This window comes from Rhopalosiphum padi, chromosome 4, assembly GCF_020882245.1.
Source record: "Rhopalosiphum padi isolate XX-2018 chromosome 4, ASM2088224v1, whole genome shotgun sequence".
NCBI lineage: Eukaryota > Metazoa > Arthropoda > Insecta > Hemiptera > Aphididae > Rhopalosiphum > Rhopalosiphum padi.
In genome coordinates, this window is record NC_083600.1 from 4,662,929 (window position 1) to 4,680,474 (window position 17,546).

Consider the following 17,546-nt stretch of genomic DNA (forward strand, 5'->3'; position numbering starts at 1 on the left):
AGTTCATATAACCATAAGCTCAAATTGAGATAAAATAATATATTTACATTTAAAAGGACTTGACGACTCAGTTATTAATTAATTTACAGATTTTGGATAGATTTGTATTTACTCAAAGCTAATTTATTTTTATGACTTATGAATAAAATGGATCAACTACGGCATTGAATCAACCAACTGCCTACTAATATTAAGACAAATTCGTATTATTCAGTATTATGCCATGTAATATTTTAAACTTTATACCTCTATTCCTTTGAAAATGTTCTAACTGGGTTACATTTTGTTTGATTTTTAAAATTTAAATTTTCATTATTTTATAGTATTAATTTTCACAATCTAATATTTACCTATTTCAGTTGTTATTTTTTAGTGCTTGTTTAATAGGTAATAATTATATCTATAATTAATATTTGTTGAAATGTTTTAAGGTTTCTAAATCTTAAAATTATAATAATTTCTCATTATTTTGTAATATAATTCAGACTAAAATGGAAAAATTATAGGGCTTGAAACAACAACCAGGTAAATTAACTTTTTGAAATTACTTAGGGCTGATAAAACACGTTTTATTTTTTTGATTAATCAATGCTAAAATTATTAAAACCGACATTTTTTTTATTATCAGCATTATGATAAATAATAGTGTAAACTTCAGATTTAGTTAACTTTTTTTTATCTTTGGATAAAAGTAGTTCAAAGTTATGGACCCTACGAATATATCTGGTATCAAAAATATTGATAAAAATGTTTAATTTTATATAATCAAACTTAATATTCGAATTACTTAATTATTATTTATTTCAACTTTTTAAAAATAGTGAAAACATATATTAATTAATTTAAAATGAAATCTAAAACTTAGTATAAAAATATACCATCAAAATTATCAATAGGTACATATTTTAAATTGAGTAATTTATTAATATATTATAATTTTTAACTATTCTAATGATCGTAAATTCGTAAATGATTGTTGAAATTTATTTTATTATATTATTCTAAATCGTATTAGCTAATTAATTAATACCCTACTTGGTGGAATAATATGTGTTCATTATTACTATAGTGTTATTAACTTAACATTTTATAAAGCTATAAAGAACTGCACTATATAATTATTATATTTACTAAAATGTAAAACAAACCATAATTGGATAATCATATAGATTAATCCTTAATACCTCATTTATATAATAATTTTAAAAATTAAGAAATTAAGTTAAAATAATTTAATAAAGAAAATAATTAATTAATATTATGTTAATAATAATACAACATGATATATTATTATAGTCATTACACAAATACGAAGACGAAAAAAAACCTAATAAGAACCTATTTATTTAACTAAATTGTATTTTTTTTTTGTTATTCGTTACTTAAACTGTGACGTAATAAATATTTTCAACCAATTGTTTTGAATTATTCTATTATTGTATTATGGTACTTGGTTCATGGTTGTATTCATAAGAATCTAAAATACTTGCTTTGAAACACATTTTGTTACAAATACAATAAGAATTGTTAGAAATGTAGGTACAATATTTTAATGAAACTAATAAGTACCGAATGATCAAAATATTAATACTATCTGTAATTCTTTATATTTATACATTTTATCCATACACATTACAATATTACATATTATATTGTAATATTGTAATAGGTTAAATTGTTAGGTTAAATTTAAACAAACCTAGTAATTTGAAGAAAAATGTAATTAAAATTTATCTATATTAAATATGAATTAGTACAAATACTATAATAATAATAATGTAATTATTATACGTTAAAACTTATATTTTTTATTTATGCACAAAAAATATGTATCAAGGATAAACGTATAAAATGTTTTTGCATAGAGTTGAATGTGATAGTTAAATTCAAAAATTGTATATTTTATTTAAATAAACGAATTAAATAAAAATGTTATTATTCTATTACACTAATGATATAAATTATTTCTATATGTATGAAACAACCGTATTATTACATATTTATATCGTTAAACATTAGAATTTGACAAATTGTGTGTACCCAAAAAAGGTTATTGACGCTAAACTTATATCATTTTAACTAGTCTACACTCTACTTAGTTATGGAAATCATTTTACAAGTAAATCTGCTTTCTCCATCTGTCACAAGTCATAACCATCATTGCCGTCACTGAAACTAATATATTGGATTGGTGGCTAACGGTATTGTGTAATACGAATAATGTCGGCTATGTCTACGTAGCAGGTGTATTGATAGTGTCGTTTCCTTAAAAAGGCCATATTGTGTTGTGTTATTTCAAATAAATTAATGTTATCTGCACCAATATTGTCTCACTAAGAGAAATTATATGAACTCGTTAGGTACCGTCATACACATCAACACATCGCATAGGTATTATTATTTAACGACTTATGTACAACACGCTATTCGAGATATTCTTGGAAATTCTGTGTGCTACTTGCAATATATTTTATACACGTAATACAGTACGTAATATTTTTATTGAAAAACTGCATCCAAAATATTAATATTGGTAGTTAATCTTAATACATACAAATTGATTCTGACGACATGATTTTTTTGATCATTAGAAAACTAGAAACACGACAAGGAGATGCAATGATAACGGAAGTAATTTATTATTATTGTTGATTCTATACAATTATGTACCTAAATATCTAATATACCTACTACCTAGTTGTACTAAATCTGAAAAATGTTGCCATATACACCTATATAGTATTTAAACGGTAGTTTAAATGGCTGTACAATAATACTGAATTTCCTACATATCTTTAATTAAAAACGTGATTCAACTATCAGGAAATCTGTAACTTTATAATATATTATATATATTTTTTAACTAAGTGAACATAAAACCCATTTACGATTATAAACTCGTAAAGTCGTAAACATATTGGTATTTAAACAATGTACCTACATATTACTTATTATATAAATTTAATTTTTACATAATAAATTATATTTAATAATACATTAGCAGCTTTTACTTTAAGTAAACTTTAAAAACGAGTTTTATATGTAAAAATAAGTACATATATGTATGATACCTTTCAAAACCACTGTTCCTTATTTAATCATAAAATATTTACTACTTGCTAAAAGTAGGTAAATGAAGTTTAAATACCTTGTTAAAACAGCTTAGTAAATATATTCAAAATATATGACAAGAAATATCGAAATATATACAATATGTAATTTATACATTTATATATTTAAAAACAAATTTATTTTAGAACAAGATTATATAAAAAAAAATCATCTCAAACATCATTAAAGTAAAATATTTTATAAACTAACCAAACATTACTTAAAACACTATTAATCATTTTCCAAAGGTATACTGTATTTAATTTATTTATCTATTTAAATATTTTATAGATAAAAATAACTAATGTAGATTATATGGTTGTTCTAAAAATTATAGTAACATAAAATATTATTAATTATTATATATATGTTTATATTATATACTAACATACCTACTATAATTTATAATACATTGCTCAACAATAGTCTGATATTTTGATAACACTGTAAATAGTAAATAATAAAATATTAATATATTATTACAAACTTAAATTACAAGCCAAAATAGTGTTAAAATGTTCAGCAACGTTTGACAATAATTACTTACGAATGTTAATGGTACTTAATAACTATAACATATGAAAAATATTTTATAGGTGATTACAGTGATTATATTGTAAAATTTGAACTTGTAATATTTAAACAAAATAATTTTAAACCAGCTGGTTTAAAATTAAAGCCATAAGATAATATTTCTGATTACCGACAAGAAGAAAAATCATATTTTAAAATATTAAAAATATGTTGTATGTATAAAAATAATTGTATATGTTATATTAGGTAAAATAACTGTTTTACAAATGTACCTATTCAACAGGTACATTTAAACTGAAGACCATTTTAAATTATTTACATAAGCACTTCATTAGACTAAAATTTAATTAAAATATTTATCAAGAATTTCCTTCACTAAAGTATAGTTAAATAAGTCAGATTGTTTACAACAAATGATTCTTATTATATAAGAGTACCTGTGATTCCTAGTAATACCTATGCATCAGTTTCCGGTGATATTCATCCACGCGTAAAAAACGACTGCTTGATTTAATGAAAACAAAAATACGCGAAATTGCATGAATTTCTCATAATTAGGATCTTTCTTTAATCATTATAGTAACTAGAATATTTTTAATTCGTTATTCTAGTTTAATAAAAACCAAAATAACAAATGGTTATAATTTTTTTTATTAACCTATAATTATTATTATTATTATTATTTAGGTTCAATAAACAATAAAATACAGTTGTTAAATATCCCATGTAAAATAATAACATACACTGAAACATTGATTTAAATATAGCAATAGTTTAGATTTTATTATATGACAAGAAGTAACCAACTATATAAACAAAAATTGTTTTATATAATTACAATTTGTATAACTATAAAAAAAAAAATAGTATAAGGCTAACAAGAAAACTTTTTGATGTCAGATTCTATTGTCATATACGAGTACATTAATACACCGTTAATAAATAAGCATAATGATAAAATATTAACAATTCAATTATCGGTTAAGAGATACTTAAAATTTATTGTGTAAATTGACTTAAAGTTATATTGAATTGAAAAAAAAAATGAATTAATATATAATTTGTGTTTTTTATTATTTTTAATTATTATACTATTTTGACACACGACAAATTTAATTTTGTTTATAATATTATTGTTAACATGGAATATTTTTTTAAATTTGTAAAAATGATTAAAATTCGACTAGTTAATAATTTTTAATTAGTTTTAATCTTAAAAATTCTTTTTTTTTAGTTTATATAACTCATATGTTTATATTTTATAGTAAAGAAAAAAATTAAATCATATTTTATAATTTCACATGTCTAATGTCTATATTAAGATTTATAGATAATATAATTTATTTTAATAAATATTGATTGATTTAATAAACAATTAAATTTATTTAAAATTATTATGAAATAATATGTTACATTGCTTTATGTGATCAATCATGTCAAATTTTGGGATTTCTATTTCTATTAATAAGACCTTATCGGCTCAATTGTATCGTTAAAAAGATGCATTGTACCTACTTAATTAGGCTGTAGCCAGTTCCCAGTTTTTATAATTTATTTTTTTGATTGTAATTGATGATTGACGTATAAATAAACTGAAGTTGATGGAAAATAAGGAATTATTTAATCAATTATTTAATAATTTTTCTAAGAAAAAATGCTATGTATAGTACTTCATGTATATGGATATAGCGATGCCCATGTTAGGAAAATGTTATTATTTAAAAATCGTTTTTTTTTTTGTTTTGAAATAGTTTATCATACATTTGGAAAATTCCCAATTTTTATTTTTATTAGACTTTTGTTTATTCCGAGGGTCCTAGTGTCCTACTCACCCTTACACCCGAGAGTTGCGGTGTAGAAAAATTATATCGATCAGCAGTAAGCCAATAGTTGTAGCGGTACCTATTACAGTCATGGTTTCTATTTTCAGCAAAAATTCGATGACGCAACTACGTGGGAGCTTATCTGAGCGGTGCTTTCCACTTTGCAGTTCAAATGGCCACTTGACCACAGGAAGTCGAAAAACTGGTCCGGATCGTCTGCATTGTATCCCGTATGTCACCACGGTTCAGAGAAAGTGGTTTCCCGGTTAAATCCAGTCTGTGCATACTTATGATCGCGGTGTTTAGCTATATAGATTGCAGTCTGGTTTCTTTGGCGCGAGATAATTTCACCCGAACGGACGGCCGACGAGAATACATTTTTCGTATACTAACACAAACAAGAATGTATATTTTCGATGACATTTAAGCAAAATAATGTTTATTGATGGCAGATTCGAAAGTCCTAGTATTATGTATAATATATAAGTAAATAATATTACCAAACATTAAATACCAATGCAAATATTTAATCCTACAATAGAGTGTATAACAGGTATTACGTGACGATGCCCGTATTTTGCTATAAGTATTATTATTATTGTTTATAAAAACCAACGTATATATAATATTGTTTTATTTTGAAATTGATAAATATTATATTATATGTCACAAATCAGTTTATTCAAAACGAAAATATTTTTATTGCAATTTTAACGTTTCGACAGAATATTACTTTGAATCGTTAATATCATAAACTATAATTAAACACGTATAAATATTAAATATTAAGTGAGCATTAAAATAGCAAATACCTATGGTAAAAGTGCAGCTAAAGAATGTACAATTAACACTTATTAACTAATGGCAATTTATAAGTCATAATTAGTAACATGTCAAAATAAGGAATTATGATACAAGAAATATTATTTATAATTTTGGTATTTAAATTGGCTTTATGTTAAAAAATTTATTGCTATATTGGTAAATTATATCATAATATTACATTTTATATATCATGTAATATCATAATATAATATATATTAAATACTGTAACGTAATATTAATTTGTTTGAGTATCTGAAAATTTTTTTTAGTATTTTAGAAGAAAAAATTGATTGAAAAATATTTATATGTGTATTTATTTTCATGTAATGAATGATAATGAAATAAATTAACCTCCATAATACTTGTAAGTACGTATATGATCTTTATCAGATCTTGTCTTTAATAGGTACATATATAGGTAGGATCCCAATGACTCCAAATTTAAAGAATTTTTATGGGCCCTTTATCTAACATGACAACATTATATTGTTTTCATGACACTAAATAGGTAATTTAGTTTAAAATTATGAATCTTAGATTTTGAACGAACAATTAACGTATTGGTTTTAGAATAATGTTTGTTTTTGTTTCTGTAAACGTTTTATAGTAAAAAAAAAATGCTCAGATCTCCAATTTCAAAGCTGTTTCTAACAAATTAAATCTAATTATAGTACTTTCTGATAAACCAGTTATTGACAAATTAAAAATTATTTATTTGTTATAATTACATATTCGAAAATAATTAATTATAGAAACTTTATTATAATATAATATAATATTAATAATAATATTTAATAAATAATGTATGATTTTAAAAATTACGTTAGCTCTTTTTGTGCTACTCATTTAAAATTATCGACAATTGTTCGTATGTTCGTATGATTTATCATTGAATTCACATTTATTTTAAAACATTATTACAGTGATCTATATTAATGACAACGAGGCAGGCACGTATACAGGTGTTTTTGGGGTTCACCCCCCCTCCCACTTGAAATATTTTCGATTAATGAGGAAGAAATTGTTTTATTATGTTGCGGCACAATTTGTATTGCTAAATTTTGTAAATCCCCCCACCCCCAAATTTTTTTTGTATGCATGCCTGCGACGAGGCACCTACAATAAAGAAGAGTAAGTCCTTTTTTTTTTTTTTTAACAAACTTATTATGAATAATGATACCTAATAATATACCTAATAATACATTTACAATTTAAAACTAAATGTTGAGTCCAAATGTAAATCTTATTATACAAATAGTAAATGTAATTATTATATTATACTATTTTCAATTTTGTCCTATAAAGGGCAAATTTAAAATATTAAACTAATTTTAATTTAAAAGTTTTCTTTTTATTATTATAAACTTAGTTATATTATTTTCTTAAAATATATTATAAGTTATAACGTATGCGATTTGACACTAAAAATATGTACCAAAAAAAAAGTTTAATTTAAGATAAAGAGTTATTGTTTATTGAGTATTACAATTTAATATACTTATATATTTTCAATTGATCACAATAATCCTATATTCTACTTACTTTTATTTTTCACATTTACATAATATTAAATATTTTACTATTTTAAAGTAAAAACTGTGTATTATCTTTTGATCACTATTATTATAGTTAATACTGAATTCCTTATACATTATAATAGTCGTTTTTTTGATCTGTCTGTTATTATATTAATTATAAGCCAAAAATTAAATGCTAATGGATATTACAAAGAAATAATTTTTTTAGATGTTCATGTTACTGTTAATTTTTGTTTATGCGAAATAAATTATGTTAGAATTTTTAACTTTTAGTACGAAAATATTTTTTTGTTAAAATATATGTTGTAATAAATGTAGAGTATGATGAACATCAACATAAATACCTACTCTTTTATTTCCGATGTGTTAACATTAAAGATGTTGTCATATATAATTACAATAAATTGTTATCATTATTGATTACCTATAGGAAATGTAAAATATGAAAAAAATATTGATTTAATGTATATTATGAAGTCTATGTGTATCTTATGAGGTGTTCATTTATTTTTCAAAAGAACATAATATTTTTATTTAGGTATAATAATATATTATTATAAAAATAAATAATAAATTACAACATTATAATTAATAATAATAAAATTTATTTTAATTTTATTATTAACTTTGATAGCAATTAATGAATCTTACGAATTTAAAATTATTTTAACTATAAGCCTAACTATAATTATTTTGTATTTTTTTTTTTTTAAGACTATTTCTGTAGGTGTGATTTTGGAGTGGGTTTTGAGTGTAGTCATGTAGATATGTGATATACAAAAGGTAAATTATTTATCACAACAGATTAACCAGTATTCTCATTTATGATTAGGAGCTGTATTGTACTTTATTTAGAAAATTAGTAAATTAGTCACAAAAATGATAATAGTCTCATTGGTTAAATAATACTCGTATTATAATACATCATAGTTTGATTTAATGTGAATAATTCAAAGTATATATGACGTAAGAATTTATTTTAAAACTGTTTTCCTGTACTATTTAATATTTAATTTTACCGCATTTCATAATAATATAATGATTATTTAAAATTATATGTATAATATGTCATCTATACACAACTCCTTAATATTATATATAGCTGAAATTACAATATGAAGTATTATTGTATTTTAATTCTTGTTTATGATTGCCTATGTTTTTTTATACATTACATTACACAAGTCTATAAGTCATATTATCATATATATAAATCATCATATTTAATTCTAAATATTTTAATATTGAAATAATACATTATACAACCGATAATGTATATATTATATATATACATATATTGAGATATTTCAATCTTAATTCTCAAAGGGGATTAAAATAAATCTAACTTATGTGATTTATGAGTTATATTATGCCTAAAATATCACTTTTTAAGTTGTTTTTTTAAGTGTTTTTACACTTCAAAAAGCACAATTTATCAAAGTTTGTGTTATTATTACTCGACATAGGACTCGACTGTAATACCACAAATTTAATATTTTTCTTATTCTCTATCATGATAATCTTCCTATTATAATGGATACTAGTTCAATAGATAATAGTAATATTATTATTCAATAGCCTATCAAAAATAATATAACTGAGTTTGTATGCGTCTACTTATTTTAATAAGTTAAAATTTAAAAATTCTAAATTGTATTTTTTTCAGTAAATGGCTTTGACAACTCTAAAACTTTGTTTTCACATTAAGTGATTTAGGCGAAAAAATAAAAAAATAATTTTAAAATTAATTAAGTTATTTTTAATATTTAATAATTAATCATAACATAAATGGTACCAGCGTCAAAAATATAATATATTATAATAATAATATTAATTTATTATCATACATATTCAATATGTAGGTTTAAATCCACGAATGCACCTTTTTTAATTATTATTTGTAATAACCTTTTGATTACATTAAGTATTATTTTTGAAATTTATTGACATTAGTTATAGCATCATTTTTAACTTTACTATACAATTACAATATTATACAATTGTGGGCGTATATAATTATATAAATAAAAAAAATATACTAAAACATTTTTAAAAGTTTCTATTATCCAACACATTATTTTTAAAAATATTACTAAAAATACAAGAATTCTGAGTTTTTTTAAGATATTTCACGTTTTATTATAAAGATATTTTTATTAACTAAGTTAAAAAATTAAAAAATTATAAGACTTCATTGTCAGAATATATTATTATTGTTATAAAAGTGAACATTAATGTATCTTTTATGTTTAGTTATTTAATATAAATTAATTTTTATACTAAAAATTATTGTATTATGTATTATTCAGTGTTTAAACTTTAAAGTGACAAAATTCAACAAAACAACAAATACATGAAATTTATAATTATTTAAAAATCTATACGATTTAATAGCTAATTAATATTTTTTTTATACAACGTTTTTCATAAAAATATTTGATTGAAATCTTAAAAATACACTATATAACAATTTTTTTTATTCACATTTTAAGTTCAAATTTGTACAAAATTCAAAATCTAAACAAAAAATAACTGTTACATTTATTTGTTTTAATTTAAAAATATTATTCGCGAGGACTTGAAATGTTTACTATATATTATTAAATTTTACTTAACACAATGACATAGGTTAGGTTTTTTTTTAATTTTAATAATTTTTTTATTGCACAATCTGTTCAAATAATTTTTGAATAACAAGTGAATGTAATGATAGAAAAAAAGACATGTTTCGAGGAATGAAGAAGCCTCCCAGTGGAGGAACTTCTAACATTTAAATTAATTGTAAGCTAGCTATTTTTTTTTTTTTTATATACCATGAGCCTATTCATACCAGTTACACCGTTTTGTGATAAATCGGCATTGACTCATAAGTATTAATAACAATAATAAATTATGTACATTTTATATACTATTATAATAATTAAATATTTATAATATAATAAATGTCATATTTGAAGAATTGTTCAAAGCCTAAGTTACATATTATTGACCTATCAGTTATTATTGCAATATTCAATAGGTAATAAATATTCTCTGAAAATCAGTATCGGCAGTAACAGTCTACCTTTAACATGGTCTTATTATTTTTTTTTATTATAACGAACCACTACCTGAGTAGTAATAAAAAACCCTTTCATGTCTGAGATTTTGTTGTATTTTTAGTATGTAATAATTTTTTTTCATCCAGACGACCTTCAACATTTTAAATGTTTATTTTATTACCAAAAAAAAAAATAATAATAATAAATAATGTGTAGATAAAAGAAATGTTAATGACAAGTCAGGCCATAGATAATTGAAGAAACGCAATGGTCTCTAAAAACTGATCGATGAAAGCGAAATCTGCCTTCTAAATTCATCAGGTATAATAAACGATAGGACCAACACACATTGCTTGCTCACAAGATGGACAGACCTGAACAAATAATATTGTTTGAAGAATAGTGATAAAAAACCAACCGTTTCCACAGCGAATACGATTTGAAACACTTTTTAGAACAACTTGAGTCAATTCATCACACACGTACATTATTATTATTATTTTTATTAAAAGTATTGTCTATTTCAGTGAAGAAATTTTCAGTAAGGAAGTCCATCTCTATCATCATTCTTATTAATATTTTACATTGTTCTTCAAAAACCTCACACCATCTACAATCGATAGTATTGATAAAAATTCCCAATTCAATCACGTTTTTTGTTTTCATATTTCCGTTATTCTTTAAATTGTTAAAACATATAGGCATATTTTTTTTAAAAAAAATTATCATTTTCTGCAAAATTTCTTTTTATGTGGTAAAATTGTATTAATTGGACAATCTATTATCTAACAAAATATATTCTATACCAATTAAGTTATATAAATTAGTTTTGAAATTTTATTTATATCTAAGTAAAATAAAATGAAATTTTAGTTATTATCTGTTTTACTTGTTATTTATTGACAATAAAAATGAAGTATAGTTTTTAATGAGCAATAATAACATATTAAATCCAATGCTTCGCTCTAAAACCACTCAATTAATTCATATTTTATGAAATTATTAAGTCGAGTAATATTTCAATGTTTTATAAACGTTAAACTATTATGAACAATTAAAATATAAAAAAAAAATTACTCGGCCTTGTAAACTGTAACAATACAAACAAATATTTCATTAAAAAAAAATATATTCAAATTAAATTACAATTAACACGGTTGTATTTTTAAATACATTTTACAGTATGTTTATTTAGATTGATAAAGTTAAAGACAATTATTTCAAACGCATTGTATCGATGATTGTATCTTAAAATTAAAAAAATAAATAACATAAACAATGTTTGGAACCAAACGAAATAATATACACAGATTTTTATGAGTTGCATATACATTGTTAAATACATTTTGTTACTAGTTATACAAATCTTCGAGCATGTTGATATTTTTTTATTTAATAATGAATTCATTCAAATTCTGATTTTTGGAATTTATATGTATACTTAAAAACCAAATTATTAATTATTTAAATTTGTATACCATTCGTTAATTTTTCAAATGAAAACTAACCTCTTTTACTAAAAATTATAATTATTATGTTTAATTAAATTGTATAAGCAATGGTGATTTATTTAAATTAAAATTTAAATAAATAGTTTCTGAGTTATTAAAATGTGTAAACACTGTAAACTATATGATTAATTGTGCCTAAAAATGGGCTTACACAAACATAAAACAGAAGCTTAACATACAAACATAAATATACTTAAAAATTCTAAAAATCAGAATTTTAATGAATTCAATAGTAAAGGAAAAACAGGAGGTGAAAATTATTGGTGAATCACTCTGTATATGGGAATGTCGCGGGAGAATGAATAACAAAACACATCGTACGCATATGTACCTAAATATTAATATAATTATTAAAGTAAATAAATCACGTGACCACGATCCGTTTTAAGGGTTTAACAGTAGTCTTGTCGCCGAACTCTGGTGACTTATTTTCTTCGCTTTTGGTTTCGGTGCTGTCACTGCCACCGTTGCCGCCGCCGCCGCCGTCGTCATTTCGCTCGTCAGACTTTTCACCGGACGTCCCTGTACTTTGTCCGACCTTGTCCTCGAGCGGTTGTTGCTCTGACGACCCAGCGGCCGTAGTGTGCGACACGTGCGTCGACCCGGAACCTTGGTACGACGTCGGCTGCAGCGACGGTCTCGACGACGACGCTTTGTGCTGGTGCTGGTGTTGTTGATGGCTCGGGTGTTTCGGAAGCGTTTCGTGCGATCGGTGGAACAGTTGCGCTCCCGGAAACTTTCCAAGTCCGGGGACGCTTTCGCCGGCCAAACCTAGCCCGCCGCCGAAGCCTCCGCCGCCGAGGCCCGACGGAAAGCCGGCTACTAGTGGAGGGCCGCGCGGGTGCGTGGTGATAAAGCCGCCGGGTTGCTGGACGAAATGCTGGCCGGGCGGTCCGTGCTGGTGCTGGACCTGTTGGTGGAAACCCGAGAACAGCGGCACCTGCGGCGAAAGTGGAGACGGCGACCCAGTCGACGGGACAAGGACCAGAGTCTGATACGGGGCACCGGGTTGGCCGGAAGAGGGTATGAGCAGCATGATCGGTTGGCCGATGGGGGCAGGAGTCGACGGAAAAGGTGACTGGTGTGACTGGTGCAGGGGCTGGTGCAGGGGTTGCTGCAGCGCGTTTGGCGCCAGTTCGTAGCTCTGATAGTGTTTCGGCTGTTTTATTAAGTGGTGATGATAAGTTGCGGAGGGTTGCTGTTGGACTTGCATTTTACCACTACCACCGCCGCCACCACCCCCGAGGAAATCGTATTGCATCTTAGCCATTGACTCGTAGCCGATTTGCTGCTGTTGTTGCTGGTGCTGGTTCTGTTGCTGTTGTTGCTGCTGTTGCTGTTGCTGGTGCTGGCGATGTTTAAGATCGGACAGCGGATGTTGCTTGGCCACCGGTTGTGGCCCGAACAGATCCTCGGCCGAATAAGTCGCGGGTTCGGGCTGGTGTGGGTTTTGCACAAACTGCGAATACATGGAGCCACTCAGGGCTGGATGATTGGCCGGAAAAACGAACCGATACGGGAACCCAGCAGCTGAGGTCTGAATGGAAGGTCCAAAAATGGACGAAGCTCGAGACTGGAACCGTTCTCGTTCAGGGTAATAGTACGGATCATTGTGCCGCGACCGGTCTTCGGCCCGTATGTAGTGCACCCTAGTCCTCGCGCTGCATGCCGCCAACGCGGTCGATGCCAAAAAACATACCTAAAACAAAATAAATACAATTTTTATTGAGTCATCGATTTTTTTTAATGCAATTTTATGGGCGGTCGAGTTACCACTTCTGCTACTGCTGCAGTGGCTTCAAATCGTAAAATAAATTAGTATATACTATAGTACACGAGTTACTAAGATCTCACTAATTATATTTTCCAGGAAACGTGTTCGGTTTAACAAATACAGTGGTTTCCGAAAATATGAGCCTAGATAGTGTAAGTATAAAACATTATGGTGTAATGACCAGATAATGCTGTAGATATTTAATATGATTGCGTCTTGTCTTTGGCAAAACCATAACACAATGTTTGTGGTTACACGGTATTTTTTACGTTATCTCGAACGCGGAAGGATCTATACATATTTGTTATTACTTGTTCTACTAAATTGTACATGGCTCGATTTATTCGCCTTTATCAAAATGTATAGTACCTAGTCGTAGTGGCTACTGTACATTAGATTGAGTATCTAGAAAACGGTTTACCAAAAATTATAAGTTTAAACTACTTTTATTTTAGTAACACGTAGAAAATTCTTTGATATTATTTTACCCTATACAGTTATTAATAGGTACTAAATACTACATAAGCCATTAATATTTAATATTATAATCATAATGACATAATAAATATATTTAATATGTATACACTGTATACAGATTGAAGTGATTTTCATCAAGCATTAATTTAAATTCTAATTTTTAGAACAAGTTAAGAATACTGAGGAACCATATTTTCAAATCAATTATGTAGAGTTTCTTAGAAATACAATCTTTTTAAAAAAATGAGAATTTCACTTTTTTAACATATTATTAATCAGATGATTTTTTTGAAAAGTTTGCTCAACGGAATTAAATTAATTACAATAAAATATAAATAGATTAATGTTAATTTCTATAATTTTCAAAGCGTCATAGCCCAAATATCCGATCCTATTATTGGAACTATATTATCATCTCGATGACTTTTATTTATTTAACGTATTACTATTATAACATTACTTGATTCATTATATCAGTATATAACTATATTTAATTTTATGTAATTTGGAAGTTTTTTTCCGTGAATAAAGAATATTATTATTAATAGTATACAAAGTTTAATGGATAAAAAATTACTCATTCAAATTTTGATTTCAATACATAAAAATAGATGAAAAAATGACCTGCTTATTCTACTTAACAATTCATTTATATAAAAAAATATTGGTTATCATTTGAAAAAAAAAGAAGTTTTCCCCGGAACACCTCTTAATTAGTATAAAATATTTTGAAGGGTTAAAACCAAACACCTTGTATTTACACATAATTAATAACTAGGTACAAAATAATTGAATACATTACTGAGTTCATAGACTTTGAAAATTACGTTGATAAATAACTATAACTATTTTATATTTTGCCTATTTGATGATAAATATTGTATTACCATTAGAAACATTTAAAACACTCAAATATATACAACCAATCAATCAACTACATAGAATTGTAAGTTAAAATAAAAGTCATTAAAAGTAATGATTTGGTAATTAGATACGATGATAACCATAATCTTTATAAATACGATAAATTTGTTAGCCGATACGAATCATTGGTGTATTGTAAAAATTGGGGAAAGTGGATAATACTCGTATTGCGCACTGTAATATTATTTAAGACTAAAGAATTATTTAGCAGGGCGGAAGAATAATATTTATAGGAAATTCGATTAGAAAAAATAAAATGACTGGACAAAACGTAATTCTAAAACATTATCGGTATATTGTTTTTATATTCTCTATTGTTTCATTTATTTATTGTTATGAACATACCTACATCAATTTTATATAGGTACATACATATACATCGTATACTATGTTATTTACGTATATTACATTTTTTCCGAATTAACTATAAATTATTTCATTTCGAATATGGTAGTAGTGACAAGTAGATAATAATTGAAATTCTAATGTTTTTTTTTTATTATTTGCAATAAGAGAAAACTGTATTTATTTTTACCGTACTATTTTTTATCATAATTTTCTTTTAATTATTCAATCTAATATTAAAAAGAAATATATATATTTAATTTATAACCCAGCTTATATATATTTAAAACTTATACGAAGTATTAAATCTCAATTATTATTTTTATCTACTTCAATAAATATTACAACATATATATATATATTTTAAAATTATTTTAATATTTATAATAATTTATAAATACAATATAATATAGTTTAAATAGTTAACACATATAATCTAATGATTCATACATCAAAAACAATTTATTAGGTATTTGAATTCCAAATTTAAACATTTTTATTGGATCGCATATTCAAAAAATAATATTTGTTATGATAGTCTTTTAAATGCATAGTATACAAATTAGTAAAGATAAAATTGTAAGTAATAAGATATTGTAAGATACTATGTGCCTACATTTTTTTTTTTTTTTTATTAAAAATGTTTTTCTTTAATTTTATATGTATTTTTCTTTTTATATTTTTCATAATATTTACAGGCATAAAAATAAATTTTATTTAACCATAGATAACTACGAATGATACACTACAAATTATAGTGTTTATGCGTGATTATTTATAACAAATTATTAAATTTTCAAAATGAATATTCCAATGAACTAAAAAGTTTAAATTATTGATATTATGATTATTATAAAAATAGTTTTAAAATATTATTCCTACGTATTAATAATAATATGCACTTACCGCAAACGTAGGTAACATGATAACGTCAATGATTTTCCGCGATCACTGTCTACACACTATTGATGTCGGGAAACGTGCGAAAATGACCAAGACTGCATTTTCGAGATGTATTTCCCTCGCGACCACATGGGAAACGGTAGGAGGGGAGTTTGCTTCAAATCGTGCACGGATTGTTGGTAATTTAAATCGCTTTCATTCAAGCGAACGACAGGGAAACACCTCTGTGATCTTTTCCCTGCTATGTATATATATACATAGTTATGCTTGCTAAACATAATAATCGAATAGGTTCAGCGATCGCGCGATGTAATCGAGCCATGTCACGGGCAATGTCATTTGCTACCACCACTACTGTTGTATTGATTAGATTTTGTCACTTTTGCATTAAATGGTTAGGAAATTTACCGAATGAAACACGTACAGGTCCCCTTATTTTTTACCTTTTGTCATGCGTTGATCAATGATATATCGAAGAATATAATGTAATTATATGTAATATCGTATGATTAAATTTATTATAATACGTAACCATATTATGTTTTATATATTGGGACCATCGGGTCGTTAATTTATACATTAATATCGAAATATTCAAAACAGTTATAAATATGTATTTTAATTATTTTGATGTAATTATGAATGGAATTATAAGACTCCCTAATGTCTAAATATATGCAAAAAGATAAATAAACCGACCTCTACCCTAAGTTAATATATTTCTAAAGTGACTTCTCGGA

At 25.3% G+C, this 17,546-nt stretch overlaps 1 protein-coding gene across 1 annotated transcript; it reads right to left on the reverse strand.

The window, feature by feature from the left end:
- Window positions 1-12,028: 12,028 nt before the first annotated feature.
- On the reverse strand, window positions 12,029-16,946 carry LOC132930735 (cyclin-dependent kinase 8-like). Its single transcript, XM_060996767.1, has 2 exons — window positions 16,810-16,946; window positions 12,029-14,082 (listed from the first exon to the last, which is right to left on the reverse strand). The coding sequence occupies exons 1-2, from the start codon at window positions 16,825-16,827 to the stop codon at window positions 12,748-12,750; spliced, it is 1,353 nt and encodes a 450-aa protein (XP_060852750.1). The 5' UTR covers window positions 16,828-16,946; the 3' UTR covers window positions 12,029-12,747.
- Window positions 16,947-17,546: the final 600 nt, after the last annotated feature.